The sequence below is a fragment of the Tamandua tetradactyla genome, chromosome 5 (assembly GCF_023851605.1).
Source record: "Tamandua tetradactyla isolate mTamTet1 chromosome 5, mTamTet1.pri, whole genome shotgun sequence".
Classification (NCBI taxonomy): Eukaryota; Metazoa; Chordata; class Mammalia; order Pilosa; family Myrmecophagidae; genus Tamandua; species Tamandua tetradactyla.
Genome location: NC_135331.1, coordinates 26,518,588 through 26,532,937, shown reverse-complemented (window position 1 = coordinate 26,532,937; position 14,350 = coordinate 26,518,588). Strand labels below are relative to the sequence as shown.

General features: G+C 55.9%; 2 protein-coding genes across 9 annotated transcripts in view; one reads left to right on the top strand and one right to left on the bottom strand.

Annotated features, from left to right (window-relative positions):
• PI4KA (phosphatidylinositol 4-kinase alpha) overlaps window positions 1-4,577 on the top strand; it is a 182,200-nt gene extending 177,623 nt beyond the window's left edge. For 5 of the 6 annotated variants that reach the window (XM_077160279.1, XM_077160283.1, XM_077160282.1 and 2 more), the window contains exons 46-55: window positions 665-737; window positions 823-893; window positions 1,149-1,258; window positions 1,415-1,519; window positions 1,625-1,750; window positions 2,031-2,151; window positions 2,449-2,608; window positions 3,195-3,284; window positions 3,796-3,879; window positions 4,259-4,577. In XM_077160279.1, the coding sequence (XP_077016394.1) occupies window positions 665-737; window positions 823-893; window positions 1,149-1,258; window positions 1,415-1,519; window positions 1,625-1,750; window positions 2,031-2,151; window positions 2,449-2,608; window positions 3,195-3,284; window positions 3,796-3,879; window positions 4,259-4,310 (992 nt within the window). In that variant the 3' untranslated portion in view covers window positions 4,311-4,577. The remainder of the gene's footprint in view (window positions 1-664; window positions 738-822; window positions 894-1,148; window positions 1,259-1,414; window positions 1,520-1,624; window positions 1,751-2,030; window positions 2,152-2,448; window positions 2,609-3,194; window positions 3,285-3,795; window positions 3,880-4,258) is intronic. The other variant, XM_077160278.1, reaches the window with a different exon arrangement.
• On the bottom strand, window positions 3,742-13,790 carry TMEM191C (transmembrane protein 191C). Of its 3 annotated transcripts, none has more exons than XM_077160288.1 (10): window positions 13,597-13,790; window positions 13,295-13,418; window positions 13,001-13,051; window positions 12,768-12,845; window positions 12,552-12,602; window positions 12,355-12,414; window positions 12,167-12,231; window positions 11,996-12,068; window positions 11,800-11,840; window positions 3,742-11,698 (listed from the first exon to the last, which is right to left on the bottom strand). In XM_077160288.1, the coding sequence occupies exons 1-10, from the start codon at window positions 13,749-13,751 to the stop codon at window positions 11,494-11,496; spliced, it is 903 nt and encodes a 300-aa protein (XP_077016403.1). In that variant the 5' UTR covers window positions 13,752-13,790; the 3' UTR covers window positions 3,742-11,493. The 3 variants fall into 3 exon arrangements, with proteins under 3 accessions (XP_077016403.1, XP_077016401.1, XP_077016402.1); XM_077160286.1 differs by having other exon boundaries at window positions 3,743-11,698; window positions 12,552-12,608; XM_077160287.1 differs by having other exon boundaries at window positions 3,743-11,698; window positions 12,552-12,608; window positions 13,001-13,048.
• Between the last annotated feature and the right edge of the window lie 560 nt (window positions 13,791-14,350).

Below are 14,350 nucleotides of genomic sequence, written 5' to 3'. Positions count from 1 at the left end.
CGCACCCCTGTGCTTTTAACCGAGGCAGCATTCGTGTTTTCAGAGCCCCGGCCATTACAGGAGGACGCTCACACAGGCTGGCCTCAGCGCAGCATCTCCGTCTTAAACACGGAGCCCTGGCCCTGCCGCAGCCCCTGCAGTAGCTCTGCTTCCCAGATGACCTGGTCCCACACAGAGGACCTCCCGCTTCTCCTGACCAAAACCGCTGGGGGAGGCTGTAAGAGTCCAAGGTGGTTGTTTTCTGTGGCACATGGGCACACATACCAGGCCCTGCCACCAGGTGCCCCTGGGCTCTAGGTTATAAGGGTGAGGGGCTGCAGCTGTAGATAGGAAGAGGTCCCGTAGGGACAAGCAGAGGTTAGGAGAGACGGGGGGGTCTCCCTCGAAGCCCAGCCCCCAATGGTGAGGGTCTGCCCATGGCTGCCTGTATGGGAGAGGCCCCTGCCCTCCCACTGGGTGACTCGGGGTCCCAAGGGCTTTGTTCTTAAAGCTGGGGGTGCCATATGTCCTCTTTGGAGAGGCCAGCTTCCTCGAGGTGCTTGGTCCACTGTTAAGATACCTGGAAAGATCACTATTCCTGGAGGCCCCAGCTGCCCCTCTGCAGGTGAGGGGTGCCATGGCCAGGGGCTAAGGTGGCACCCTGCTCCCCTCTGCCCCACACCAGGCTGCTACCTGCCCAGTAACCCTGAAGCCATCGTCCTGGACATTGACTACAAGTCTGGGACTCCGATGCAGAGGTGAGGCCTCCGCCCTTCCCATCACCTGCCCGGGTCCCGGGCCCACACCACGTCTGCCATAGCTCTTCCTTCTCCTTTCCTCCAGTGCTGCCAAGGCGCCCTACCTGGCCAAGTTTAAGGTCAAGCGATGTGGCGTCAGCGAACTGGAAAAAGAAGGTGAGTGAGGGACTTGTGCTTTAACCTGGGATCTGTGGCATGGCCAGTTTATTATATACGAGAGATGGTGTGTCTGTCTGTCAGATAGGCCCGCTCACACAGGCTTCGGCCCTGAGCTGAGCTGACCAGCACTTGCAGGCAAGGACAGATGTCGCCTCCTGGACGTCTGCCCCAGAGCCGGGGCATGGGACCCTAAGCCCTCCTGGGCGGCGAGGGCTTCTGCGCCTCAGGCTCAGGGTGCCACCCCCCACCCAGGTCTGCGGTGCCGCTCAGACTCGGCCGAGCAGGGCAGCGCACAAGAGGCCGATGGCCAGAAGATCTCCTGGCAGGCGGCCATCTTCAAAGTGGGCGATGACTGCCGCCAGGTATGGGGGGCAAGAGCCTCTGCTGCCAGTGCGGGGTCCGGGGGAAGCAGGGTGTGCGGGGCAAGGTGCCGGGGGTCACCCCTGCTCACCTGCCCCCTTGGCTGCTGCTCTCGCGGGGCGCAGTGCCAGCCGCAGCCTCTCTGCCTGTGGCCCTAGGACATGCTAGCCCTGCAGATCATCGACCTCTTCAAGAACATCTTCCAGCTCGTTGGCCTGGACCTCTTCGTGTTCCCGTACCGGGTGGTGGCCACCGCCCCCGGGGTGAGCCCCCTTCCCTGGGATGAGCCCCCCTTCCCTGGGGTAAGCCCCTCCTCCCTTGAGGTGAGCCCCCACGCTTGGGACCCAGGCTCAGTTGCCCCTCCACAGTGCGGGGTCATCGAGTGCATCCCCGACTGCACCTCCCGGGACCAGCTGGGCCGCCAGACGGACTTCGGCATGTACGACTACTTCACACGCCAGTATGGGGACGAGTCTACCCTGGCCTTCCAGCAGGTATCCGCACTCTGCCCGTGCACCCCTTCCCTGCACGCCTGTGGGGAGGGCTCAGGCACAGGAGCCTAGGGTGGCCCCCTCTCCAGGGAAGTTCCCTTCGGCACCCCAGACCCTGGCCTCCCACCCAAGCTCTACCTCCAAGATGGGGCACCCGGAAGCCGTGGGGCCAGGAGACGGAGGGGGCCCAGGGTCCACAGGGCTGGTGGAGGGAGGGAAGGCGCCGGGGGTCATGGGGCTGGGGGTGGGTACGTGCCCCACGGCTGACCCGGGCGCCCCACAGGCCCGCTACAACTTCATCCGGAGCATGGCCGCCTACAGCCTCCTGCTATTCCTGCTGCAGATCAAGGACCGGCACAATGGCAACATCATGCTGGACCAGAAGGGCCACATCATCCACATTGGTCAGCCCGCGGGGCCTTGCCGGGGTGGGGAGAGAGGGGGCAGCACCCAGGCCTCACTGCAGGGCAGGGCCACAAGGAGCCCAGGCCAGCAGCCCCCCACCTCCACCACGTCTCCCCCCACCCCACGTCCTCCTCCTCCCCCAGCCCCAGGAAAGCTGGGCCTGGACCTGCTCCTTGGGCCGCAGTGGGAGCTGGTTGGTGGCTTCCAGTCCCTTCTGCCCCACAGCACGCCCTCCCCCCAGCTGCCACCTCCCCCCTGCCATGTGGCCCTCACGCTGGCTCCCTGGGACCTTGCAGATTTCGGCTTCATGTTTGAAAGCTCCCCTGGCGGCAATCTGGGCTGGGAGCCCGACATCAAGCTGACGGACGAGATGGTGATGATCATGGGCGGCAAGATGGAGGCCACGCCCTTCAAGTGGTTCATGGAGATGTGCGTCCGCGGATACCTGGCTGTCAGGTGGGCTCCCCGGTGGCTCCGGAACACCACTCACCCCAGAGCCAGCCTGGCGCGGGGCAGTGCCCTTCAGCCCCTCATGGTCAAAGGCGTCCAGGGTCAGCAAGCATAAGACGCTGGGCTCCTCCATGTCTGCCGCTGCCCAGCAGCCCCTGCGAACTCGGCCAGCACAGTCCAGCCCTCCCCTGCCTTGGCCACCCACCCCTGGGGCCCTCCCCTATGCCGTGCCCAGGAGACCATCACTGGCCCGGTTTCACTGAGTCTCATGTGGTTGAGCCACATGGGATGTGTGTTGCTCTGCCTTCAACTCGGGCTCCCAGCCCTGCAGGGAACGGGCCAGGTGGGCCTCGTACTGCACGTCAGTGTCTCCCCACGCACAGAAGGCACTGACCCCACTGTCCCCAGCCTTCAGCTCTGGGCTTGGTCCTTTGGGGCTCACAGTGGGAGGGGGGTGGCAGGAGAAATAGGTGTGCAAGGGAAGCTGGGGAATCAGTAGATACAGTGTGGAGAGGGCTGGCGAGGGGCAGGGTGCCCTGTGGGGGCTGGGGGCAGCATCGGCTGCAGACATCAGGCCTCCCTGTCTCCCTAGGCCCTACATGGACGCAGTCGTCTCTCTGGTCACCCTCATGCTGGACACGGGCTTGCCCTGTTTCCGAGGCCAGACAATCAAGCTCCTGAAGTAAGTCCTTGCTGGTCACGGCCACAGGGATATCTGTTAGCAGCATGGATGACCCTCCTATGAGTACAGGGGCCTCTGAGCACCTGTGCCTGCATCATGTCAGGGCCTCCTGAGCCCCCGGGGCAGACAGGGCTCCTGGTGAGAGGCCGTTGCTGGGCTCGTGCTGTCCAGCTGGTGCTGCCCTGCTGAGGACGGATCAAGGGGCTCTGCCCTGCTCCCTCCAGGGACTCCGCTCCCCAGAACCTTGCCCCATGCTTAGTCCCCAAAGCTGATGGTGAGAAGGGGCACAAGCCCTTTACAGCCAGCTGGGAACGCTGTCCCCTCGGTTGGCCAGGCCCTCACTCCTCTTTCCCTCATCTTCCCGGGTGTGCCCTTCAGCTGAACAAATGTCTCGAGTCTGAACCCCAATGTCCAAACCAAGCTAGAGCCCCTCAAGCTGGGGACAGCCGGCCTCGAGCAACCTACCCTGTCCCCAGGCCCCTGGGTGACCTGTCCCCCACCCCACCCCCAGGCACAGGTTCAGCCCCAACATGACAGAGCGGGAGGCTGCCAACTTCATCATGAAGGTCATTCAGAGCTGCTTCCTCAGTAACAGGTATGTCCCCCACCCGACATGGCCCAGCGCAGGCATTGTCTGGGGGAACCCAGCACTGATGCTGAACGTGTGGGGAGTCCTGAGCCTGGAGGGGAAGTTGCCAGGTCATGGGGTCCCTCAAGTGTAGAGGGGCCTGGAGCTGTAGGACAGACAGCGCCCACCCAGGCCTGAGCTGGGGGGCGGAGATTGTGGGTGGGGTCGGGGGCAGCTGGCCATGTCCATGTGCAGAGGCAGCTGGGGACTGGGCCACAGGGTCACCTGTGTCCGAAACCTCAGAGCCTGTGCCAGGGGTGGGCAAAGCACTTCCTGGAGGGGTGGGAAGGTGGAAAATGGGGAGCCGTGTGGCCTGGGGTCTTGAGTGCCCCCTCTGCTCCCGCAGGAGCCGGACCTATGACATGATCCAGTACTACCAGAACGACATCCCCTACTGAGCCGCCCCAGGCCCCGCCCATCGCCGGCTGCCGTGCAGGGCACACCCGGGGTCAGGAAAGTGGGTCCAGCCAGTGGAACTTCTATAGGCAGCAGGCACACACCTGCCACCCTGCATGACAATCGTCAGGGACCCATCCGTGCTGAGGTGGCCTCCCCTGCACTGCACACATTCCCACCTGTCTGTCCCATAGGTACATGAAGTATTTTTGTGTGTGTTTAAAAACAGATTTATTCCAATGTGAACAAAGTAAAAAATCCCAGAAGTACCGTGTTGGAAGGTGATTAAGAGGCGAGCTGGAAGGGGTCAGGCCCATTTCCTCTCCATGGGCTCCGGGGCTGGTGTGTAGAGAGAGCGGGGGCAGCCAGCCCAGAGCCATAGGCACCACCTGCCATCCTTCTTCCACTCACCAGCGGGCACAATCTCACCTGCCCCTCACCCACCCCACCACCAACCTACCAAAATAACCCTCATTCCCTTTGCTGCTGCCTCTCCTGCAGACAATCAGCTCTCCTTCCCTGGTCATCTCCCTTGGGACCCTCTAGGGCCTCCCACCTGCTGTGGCCCTCCAAGTATTCTAAGACAGGAAGAAGAGCAAATTGCATGGAAAATCTAGAGATGTCACTGAAATAAAAAGCATGTAAGATTAGCTATGCAGCAGATAAAATAAAGGCATTCTGCCTTTTGGGAAATGATAAAGCAAGTAGAACTGATAGTCCCATCTTAAAAATATCAAAGCAAAAATATTAAACACTAGCAAGCAGAAGCCAACAGCACATTAAAAACCAAGTGGGGTTATTCCAGGAAGGCAACGGTGGTTCCTTATTAGAAAATCCACCAATAAAAACCACATTATCAACACAGAGCAAGCACAATCTGATTGTTTCCAGGGATCCTAAAAGGAATCTGGCCAAGTCAACTGTCTGTAGGTGTAAAAAGTAGGAACTGATGTGCACATCCCCAACAAGATAAATATGCCTCTGTCCACCGAGGGAACATCTGCGTCCTGGGACAGCCCTGCTAACCAAGGGGAGCAAGGCTGCAGGCGCTGACCTTGTGTCAGAAATCACAGCTGCCAGAGGAGGGTTCAGCTATTGCAGTTTGCAGGTAACATGATCAAAGCAAAGAATCAACGGGAAAGCTTCCATAGGAGAATTCAGGAAGGAGCAGGATAGAAAATTAACTCAGAGCCACCCATAGCCCTCATAAATAACCAGTGCAAAGGCAAAACGAAGAGGGGCCCATTTAGACTATGAAAAAGATGAGTGCAGTAGCCGGGCAAACTTAAGACTCATGCCTAAGACATGAAGAAAATTAGAAAATACTCCCAGAGATTCAAGAAATCCCCTTGAAGAAACGAATACACCTGCTTTTCTCAGGTAGAAAGACTTTGAAAAGGAGTCCTTAATTTACAAGATCACAATGGAAATACTATAAGATTCGTCTTCGAAGCTCGACAAATAGATGATAAAGTTCAACTGGAGGAATAAAGAAGCAAGAAATGTCCAAGCTGCAGGCGGCTATCTCCGTCAGGTACAAAAACATACAGCATAGAGAGCTGCAAGGTTCAAGAATGCAATGAACAAACAGACTAAAGGAACAGCTGAGAAAATCCAGAAAGAGACCCAAGTACATACAGAAATGTAGATTTTGAAGGGGCATCTTAATCAGCGGAGGAAAGGTAAACTTCCTGGACAACAGCATGGAAAAAAATAACACATCCTCCCTCAACTGGGAAAGCCATAAAATTCCAAACAGCCTAGAGACCAAAATGTGAATGACAAAGCCAAGTACTGTACGGAGAAAGGTGTCGGCGAGTTTCCTTACCTCTCCCAACAAAACCCAGATATGATAAAGGAAAACAGATTGTTATACATATCCCCACCCCCAATAAAAGGATGGCAAGAGCCCACCAGGCCCAAAAGCATGGAGACACGTTTACAACTCAGAGTTCAAACTTAAAACCCTTACTCTGAAATCACTTTGAAAAATGGGAGGAAATGCCACAATCCTGTGTTTTTTAAATGAGCAAACGATCTGATCAGTTTCCAGAAAGAAATGCAGCTAGTCCTTAAATGTAAAAAGTATATGTATAAAAAATTTGATTGTGATGATTAAATATTCTCAACCATGTTCCTAAGGGAAATGCAAACTAAAACCACACAGGTGCCATTTCTCACCCATCAAATTGACAGTAAATTCCAGGTATGACGAGACTGGGTGGGGACAAGGGAGGGGACCGGGCAACTGCCCAACTGTTTCCGGTCTGCACTCAATCTTCACCCATGACCGCTAGGAGACTAAGACTCTGGCAACACACAAAAAGATGTGTGCAGGCAGCTTTTCACTGAAGCACTGTAACAGCCAAACAGCAGCCTGCACCCCAAACTATGGTGGGGCCTGGAGACCGGCCAGCCAGCACTCCACCGGAGGAGATGCTTGGGGAAGCGCTGGGAAGCCCCAGGGTGCACAGGAGCGGCTGTTTTACTTATAGTAAGGGGTGAAAAAAGAGGGTATGAACAAATCAGATACCTCTAGGGGGGTGGAGGGACACGGGGGAAAAAAAATGAACTGTCCTAAAACGACTTGTTCTAGTTTGCTAGCTGCCGGAATGCAATATACCAGAAACGGAATGGCTTTTAAAAAGGGGAATTTAACGAGTTGCTAGTTTACAGTTCTAAGGCCAAGAAAATGTCCCAATCAAAACAAGTCTATAGAAATGTCCAATTTAAGGCATCCAGGGAAAGATACCTTGATTCAAGAAAGCCGATGAAATTCAGGGTTTCTCTCTCATCTGGAAAGGCACATGGTGAACACAGTCACAGTTTCTCTCTCAGTTGGAAGGGCAAACGGCAAGCAAGGCATCATCTCCTACTTTCTCTCCTGACTTCCTGTTTCATGAAGCTCCCCGGGACGCATTTTCCTTCTTCATCTCCAAAGGTCGCTGGCTTGTGGACTCTGCTTTGTAGTGCTGCAGCATTCTCTGCTCTCTCTGGATCTTTCATTCCCCAAAATATTTCCTCTTTTATAGGACTCCAATAAACCAATCAAGACCCACCCAAATGGGTGGATACATGTCATCCCCTAATCCAGTTTAACAACCACTCTCAACTAAATCCCATCATCCAGGGAGATGATCTGATTAGTTTCAAGCATACAGTATTGAATAGAGATTATTCTATGTTTACGAAATGATATTTTGATTAAAACATGGCTTTTCTAGGGGGCGTACTTCCTTTCAAACCAGCCCACGACTTGTTTTGTTGACTCAACAAAACTAAACGTTCCATGCGATTATATATAAGCGAGAAAAGTTAGAAGATGCAACCCCTAAAAACTGGGAAGTAAAATATAAAAGGAGCCTAACTGGGTGAGCAGGTGACAGGCGCGAGCGGAGAAACAATTCCTGGTGCATTTCCTCCCCAGTGGGCCCCAAGGACAGGGAGGGGTGAAAAATTCAAGCTGGGGTCAGATTTCATGGGGGGGGGGGGGCGTGCACATTGTTGTAAAATTGCCCTAGTGTGTGGAGAACCAGGATTTTCAGCGTGCGAGGAAACACAGGAGTGCAGTTAGAGAAGATTGTGGAACTGTCAGGATGAACTTGTCTGCCACCCCCTCCCCCGCTGCCTTAGAAAAAGTAGGGAGGGCCAACTATGACAATCCAAGGAGCCCTGACGACGTAGCATGGGTTCCAATCCAGGGCACATAATTCACACCTTCAGCCTGGAACATCTTGTCAACCAGGAAGCTGAGGCCCAGGGTCAGAGGGAAGTGGCATCAGCTTAGCATCAAGAAGCAACTGTGCAATGATATTGTGAGCCACTGATTGTATAAAATGGTTGGACTCTGAATGTGCTTATTTCTCAATAAAAATATTCTTCTAAAAGAGAAGTAATGTGAACCTACTTTGAAGACTTGGAAAAGCTAGTTATCAAATTCATCTGGAAGGGAAAGAGACCTCAAATACCTAAAAGCATCCTAAAAAGGAAGACGAAATGGGAGGATTTACACTCCCTGACTTTAAAACCTATTATAAAACCACAGTGGTCAAAACAGCATGGTACTGCCACAAAGATAGGAGCACTGACCTATGGAATTGAATCAAGAGTGCAGAAATAGACCACCAAATCTATGGTCAACAGATTTTTGACAAGGCCCCCAAATCCTCTGAACTAGGACAAACCTGTCTTCAATAAATGGGCACAAAATGAAGTGAGTTCTCTAGCGGGTGTTTAAGCAATATTAGCATATTGAAGGTGAACAAAGTTGAAAGGGATTGTATAGACCTATATGTCCCACCGATTAACACTAGAAATATGAATTAGTTCTTGCAAGAATTACTTCAAAGATACAATTCATGTACAAAGAGTGTTTAAGTCCAGGGTACAGAGGGAAAACAGCTATTGTATGCTATGGTTCAAAAGGAAACCATCAGCACGAGCACAGCAACAGCAGAGGTAAATAATGGGGAAGGGACAAGAGTTAAGAGGGGGTTTAGATTTCCTGTTTAGTGAGGGTGTGTTTATTGGATTTCTTTCTCTTGGGAACAATGAAAAGTATCTAAAATTGAGATAACATAAAACCTGATATTTAGAGATAAGGTGAAGCCAGTCAGGTTGGGGTTTAAAGTAATTCAGAACACAGGGGTAAGGAAGACAGTGTCTAATTTTAGAACCACACATACCCTTTGAGACCAATGGGAGAAAGGTTTATTTGATCTGGAACTGAAATTTTCTGTAGTGCCTAACCTAACTCAGCCTTTCTGTATAGTTCATTTGAGCAACTGAAACACAGGAAGCACAGAATAAGAAAGAGGTCCCTTAATCCTGTATCGATTATATGCCTGTATCATCCTAGAGTATATTACACAGATAATGAAAAAATATTGGCAAAGTCCCTTGAGGGAGGGGACTATTAAGTTTTAATATGGAACTATTAAAACTTACCATCAGGGAATCCCTTGACACTGTGGCAAACTTTAGGGACACCCAAATCAATAGGCCATGCCTTGATCATGAGGCTTACTCTTATGAAGCTTATGTAGGTGGCAGAGAAGCTTAGCCTACCTATAGGCATGCCTAAGAGTTACTTCTGGAGGACCTCTGTTGTTGCTTAGATGTGGCCTCAGTCTCTCTAAGCCCAACTCTGCAAGTGAAATCATTGCCCTCTGCCCTATGTGGGACATGACATCCAGGGGTGAAAGTCTCCCTGGCGATGTGGGGGAGGACTCCCAGGAATGAATCCAGACCTGGCACTGTGGTTTCAACAATTCCATCCTGACCAAAAGCGGGGAAGGAAGTGTAACTAATAAAGTATCAGTCGCAGAGAGAGTTCACATAGAGTCAAGAGACTACTCTGGAGGTTGCTCTTACACAAGCTTCAGGTAGAAAATCTGAGGATGGCACAATAGCCCGTGACAAACTGGAATCTGCCCTGTAAACTACTTGTTGAAGAGTATTTTGAAAACTATTGCTTTTTTATTTCTTTGCTTTGTATATATGTTATACTATACAATTAAAAAGTTAAAAATAAATATAAGAAATTAAAAAAAAAATTAATTGTGGTGCATGGGTGGTTCAGTGGGAGAGTGCTCACCTGCCCTGCCAGAGGCCAGAGTTTGATTCCATGCACCCAAAAGAAAAAAAAAGCCTCACTGGCCTCCGTTGGAGGGTAGCAGACTTCTTCACATATGCAGAGGGCATGGAGGAAAAGCGTTTTGCAGCTCCTAAGGAATTTACAGACAACCTCCCCAAAATATGGCAGCCGGCTCAGGAGAAGCACCACCGCCTGCCTGTTACTAGGACACAGGAGCCAGCAATTTGATGTCTTTTATCATAGATGCCTTTTAGAACTACTTAACTTTAGAAAAAGGAAAGGCGTGACTCCCTTCCCCCAGAAAAAGAAAAAAGCAGGCAAAGTTTATAAGAAGAAAACACAACCATATTCCACAGATAATGTTGGAGGAACTGGGGCTTTCCATTAGGGGGAAAAAGTAAACTTAAGATTTCTACCTCACAAACGGAGGTGTGGTAGTTAGGTTCAGGTGTCGACTTGGTCAGGTGAAGGCGCCTAGTTCTGTTGCTGTGGACATGAGCCAAGGCTTGTGACGCTCATGTGTCACTGACTGCATCTGCAGTGGGCTAGGGGAAGTGCCTGCTGCAATGAGTGGCATTTAGTTTAATTGGCTGGTGCTTAAAAGAGAGAGCTCAGTGCAGCACAGCCCAAGCAGCTCAGCAGACCTCACCTTAGCACTCGCAGCTCAGCCCAGCTGCAGCCCATCTTTGGGGATGCAGAAAGGAATCACCCCTGGGAAAGCTATGGGAACCCAGAGGCTGGGAGGGAAGGCCAGGGGCGATTGCCCTGTGCCTTCCGGTGTAAGAGAGAACCTCAGATGAAAGCTAGCTGCCTTTCCTCTAAAGAGGTATACGTTTGTAAATAAGCCCCCCATTATTAAACGCCAATCCATCTCTGGTGTGTTGCGTTCTGGCAGTTATAGCAAACTAGAACGGATGGCAATCGAAATTCCACCTGGATTCCATCTTGAAATATAAAAAACAGAACTTTAAAAGCATTCCAAGAAAACAGGAGAATATCTTTGATTTCTAGGTGAAAGATTTTTTTTTTAAGGACACAAAAACCCAAACCTGAAATATGATAAAGTGCAATGCCCTGGAGTCCATAAACCAATGCAACCCCCAAAGAAGGACTAAAGGCGACACACAAACCAATAGGAAAACGATTGTTTAAAAACTGGCAGAAAAACCACAGGTGCAGGTGCTCCAGGGCGACACTCACGAGAATTCGCGCCCAAATAATATAACAGGAGGTGACACTAAAGCAGACCCGATCGCGTGAAACGGAATCTCCACCCAGCACGCACTAAGGGCACCGCGGGGTCGCAGCCGGGGACAGGGGACCTGGACAGCTGCCACCTAGCCGGGCCAGAGGGGTCCCGGCCGCTCCCCGCCCAAGAAGCTCAAGAAGAAAAGGAAAGCAGCCGGCGCCTTAGGAAATAAGACGCCGACGAACCCCCGCGGCGGGTGGCGCTGCACCCGGGCGCCCCGCACGGCGCACTGCGGAAGGTGCGCACACGCGCGGGCCGCCCCCACCCCCCGAAAAGAAAAAAACACAAAGCACACACTAGAGACAGAGGTGGGAGCGGCCGCGGCCGAGCGTGATGGCCGCTAGCTGGGCAGCAGCCCGTGCGGGCGCAGCTGGAGCAGCGGGGACAGCGTGTAGCGCAAGCGGCGGCGCGCAGCGGCAGAGCAGAGGCGCGGGAGACGGTAGCTCAGGGCGCCCGGGTTCACCAGCGCCAAGTAGAGCAGCGGCAACGCCAGGAAGCCGAGCGGGAGCAGCAGCAGCGTCTGCAGCGCGCCCAGCGCCCACAGCCTGCGGGACCCAGGGGAGGCCGGGCAGACCGCGGGCTGGGGTGCCCGCCCCCGGGGTGTGGGGGGTGCGGGGGACACCCCGAGCCCGCCCCCCCCGCTCACCTGATGCCGGCTGAGCCCGAGCCCGCGAACAGAACCTTCTCCTGAAGGGAGGGGGACACGGAACGTCCATCCAGCTCGGAAGGCCGGGGATCCGGGTGGCCCCGGTGAGGGGGGGGGGGGGGGTAGTTCGCCGTCTGCTCCCCGCAAGAGTGAGCGAGCCTCCCCAACCAGGGGCGCCCGCCCTACGCGTGCTCACCCAGTCGGCCTTGGCCACCTCCTCCATGAGCGAGCCCGCGCCGTCCTGCACCCGGCGACGCCTCCAGTCACACCTGCGTGCGGGGCGTGTTGGAGGGAGGGGGGTGCTCCAGGTCGGAGATCTGCCCACCCCCACTCCCTACCCTCCCCCAAGCAGCCGCGACCCCCTTACGGTTCCGGGCCGCTCCGCGAGGCCTCCAGCGTGGCCGCCGCCTCCATCACCCTCCCCTGCAGCTCCTGGTGGGGGGGGGGGGTAAGTGGGAATATGTGTGTGTGGGGGTAGGATATGAGGCTTCGGGGCTGGGGGAGGGGCAGGGGAAAGGGAGGGGGGAGGGGAGCGGCCGCGGGGCGGGACCCCACCTGTAGGACTCCGCTCTGCTCCTGGAAGCTGGCCCAGGCCTCCTCCGTCCGCTGCGCGCCCTGGGGTGCCGGGGGCGGGGGATCCCCGATTAGACTCGGCGGAACACGCCCGTCCACATTCCCCTGCTTCTGCCCAGGTGCCACCCACACCCAGGGGCACCTCCCCGCCCCCAGGCCCACGAGGCTCAGCCCCGCACCTGCCGCAGGCCCTCGGCCTGCACGGCGCGTTTGGTCTCCACTAGCTCCAGCTGTTTCTTTCCGACCATCCAAACGACATCAGGACCCGGGCGGGGCCGTAAGGAGCCCGCCCCAGGGCGCTAGGCCCCGCCCCCAGGACGTCGGGCCCCTGCCCCCTCCCAGGGCCCCACCCCCTCGGGTTGCTCGGCGGGGGTGGGGAGCCCCCCACCCAGCACCTGCAAGGCGGCCAGCTGGGCCCCAAGCTGCTGCTCCGCGCGCTGCTGACTCAGCTGTTCCCCTCCGTAGTAGAAGAGCTGGAGAGAAGGAAGGAGGGGAAAGTGGGGGGCGGAGTTTGCCGGGCTCGAGGGGCGGGGGTTCCCCCCAGGAGCGGGGCGGGGCCCGGGTCGGGACCTCGGAGGGGACTTCGTTGGGGGGGGGACGCGGGAAGGGGGGCGGAGCCCGCGCCTACCTGACTCGACAGCTCCTCCCATTGCTCCTGTAGCTGCTGGTTGCGGAGCTGCTGCGGGAAGCCCCAGGGGACGGTCCGGTAACCCCCCCCCCAAGATCCCCCACCGCGGACCTCCCCAAGACCCCGCCGCATCCCCCACCGCGGGCCTCTCCATGCACCTCCGGTAGTCACCCCTACGCCCTCCCCAAGAATCCCACCCGGGGGCTTCCTCCAGCCCCGTCCCCCTCCCGGCCCCTTGCGCCTGCCCTCCAACCCCACCCCGCCAACTTCCCGCGCCGGGGTCCCGCCCTGCACCAGATCCTGCTTCTGCTGCTCCGCGGCTTGCAACAGCCCCCGCGCCCGCTCTGCACGCTCCCGCGCCGCCTCGCGCGCCTCCCCACGCAAAGCCTGCGCCGCCTGGTTCTGCCGCCGCTGCAAGCTGCTGGTGGGGGGAAATTGAGGCGGGCGCCACGCACGCTGGGCACCGCCTCCCCGCCCCGCAGCGTCCCGCCGCCGGGAACTGAGGGGGTCGGCGGGAACCCCAGAGGGCGTCCGGGCCACATCCCCAACTCCACCCCCAACCCCGCCCCCATGAAGCCACCTGGGGGCCCGCGCACCTGCGCTCGCGCTCGCGCAGGTCCTGCAGGCGCGCGGTGAGGCTCTCGCTCTCGGCCTCCAGCCCGCGCACCAGCTCCTCCAGCTCCTGCTTCCGCAGGCGCCCGTCGCGGTTGTCCTTCTGCAGCTGCAGAAGGACCTCCCGCGTCTCGGCCATGGCGCCCCCACACTGCCGCGCGCCCGGCGCCCGCGCCGGTCTCCGCCGCCCGGGTGCGCGGCGTCACAAAGGGCCCCCGGCTGGCCAGGGGCCGCGCCAGGAGCGCGTGTGCAGAAAGGGTGTGGGACAAGCCATCAGAGGGGCAGTTAACGACCAGTAACCCATAAGGGGAAAGTTGGGCGAGGCTTGTTCCCCCGCTTTGCAAGTGGGCCGTGCAAACTCATGCCTTCTGGAGAAATCTTGCAAATACATCGATTTTCGCATGTTTTGACCCAGTCGTCCCATTTGTTTTAAACCCCACCAGTGTGAACTTATTCCTGGAAGCTTTCCGCCAGAGAAGCCACCCGAGAGGAAGCAACTGTTACTAAAATGGGATGTTGGGATATGGTGCGGCATTGTGTTTGGATGATCATGACGTCTAGTAAAAAAAAAAAAGTAGAATATTACTCAGCGTTTATGTTAAGAGGATAAGTAAGATTGAAAGGTGGAGGGGACAAGCTGTGCAAAGGAAACAGAAGAAAGAGGAAACTATTTTATTGTTTCTTGAGACTGAAGGTAAACGTGTCCATTTAAACTGCCTTTGTTTGGCCAGGTTCAAC

Excerpts from the sequence above, each read along its gene's own strand:
- TMEM191C (XM_077160286.1), bottom strand. The coding sequence starts at position 13,751 with ATGGCCGAGACGCGGGAGGTCCTTCTGCAGCTGCAGAAGGACAACCGC. Across the intron at positions 12,232-12,354 it reads AGCAGAGCGGAGTCCTACAG|GAGCTGCAGGGGAGGGTGAT; the intron begins GTGGGGTCCCGC and ends CCCCCCCACCAG. Across the intron at positions 11,841-11,995 it reads AGGTGGCCAAGGCCGACTGG|GAGAAGGTTCTGTTCGCGGG; the intron begins GTGAGCACGCGT and ends CCCTCCCTTCAG.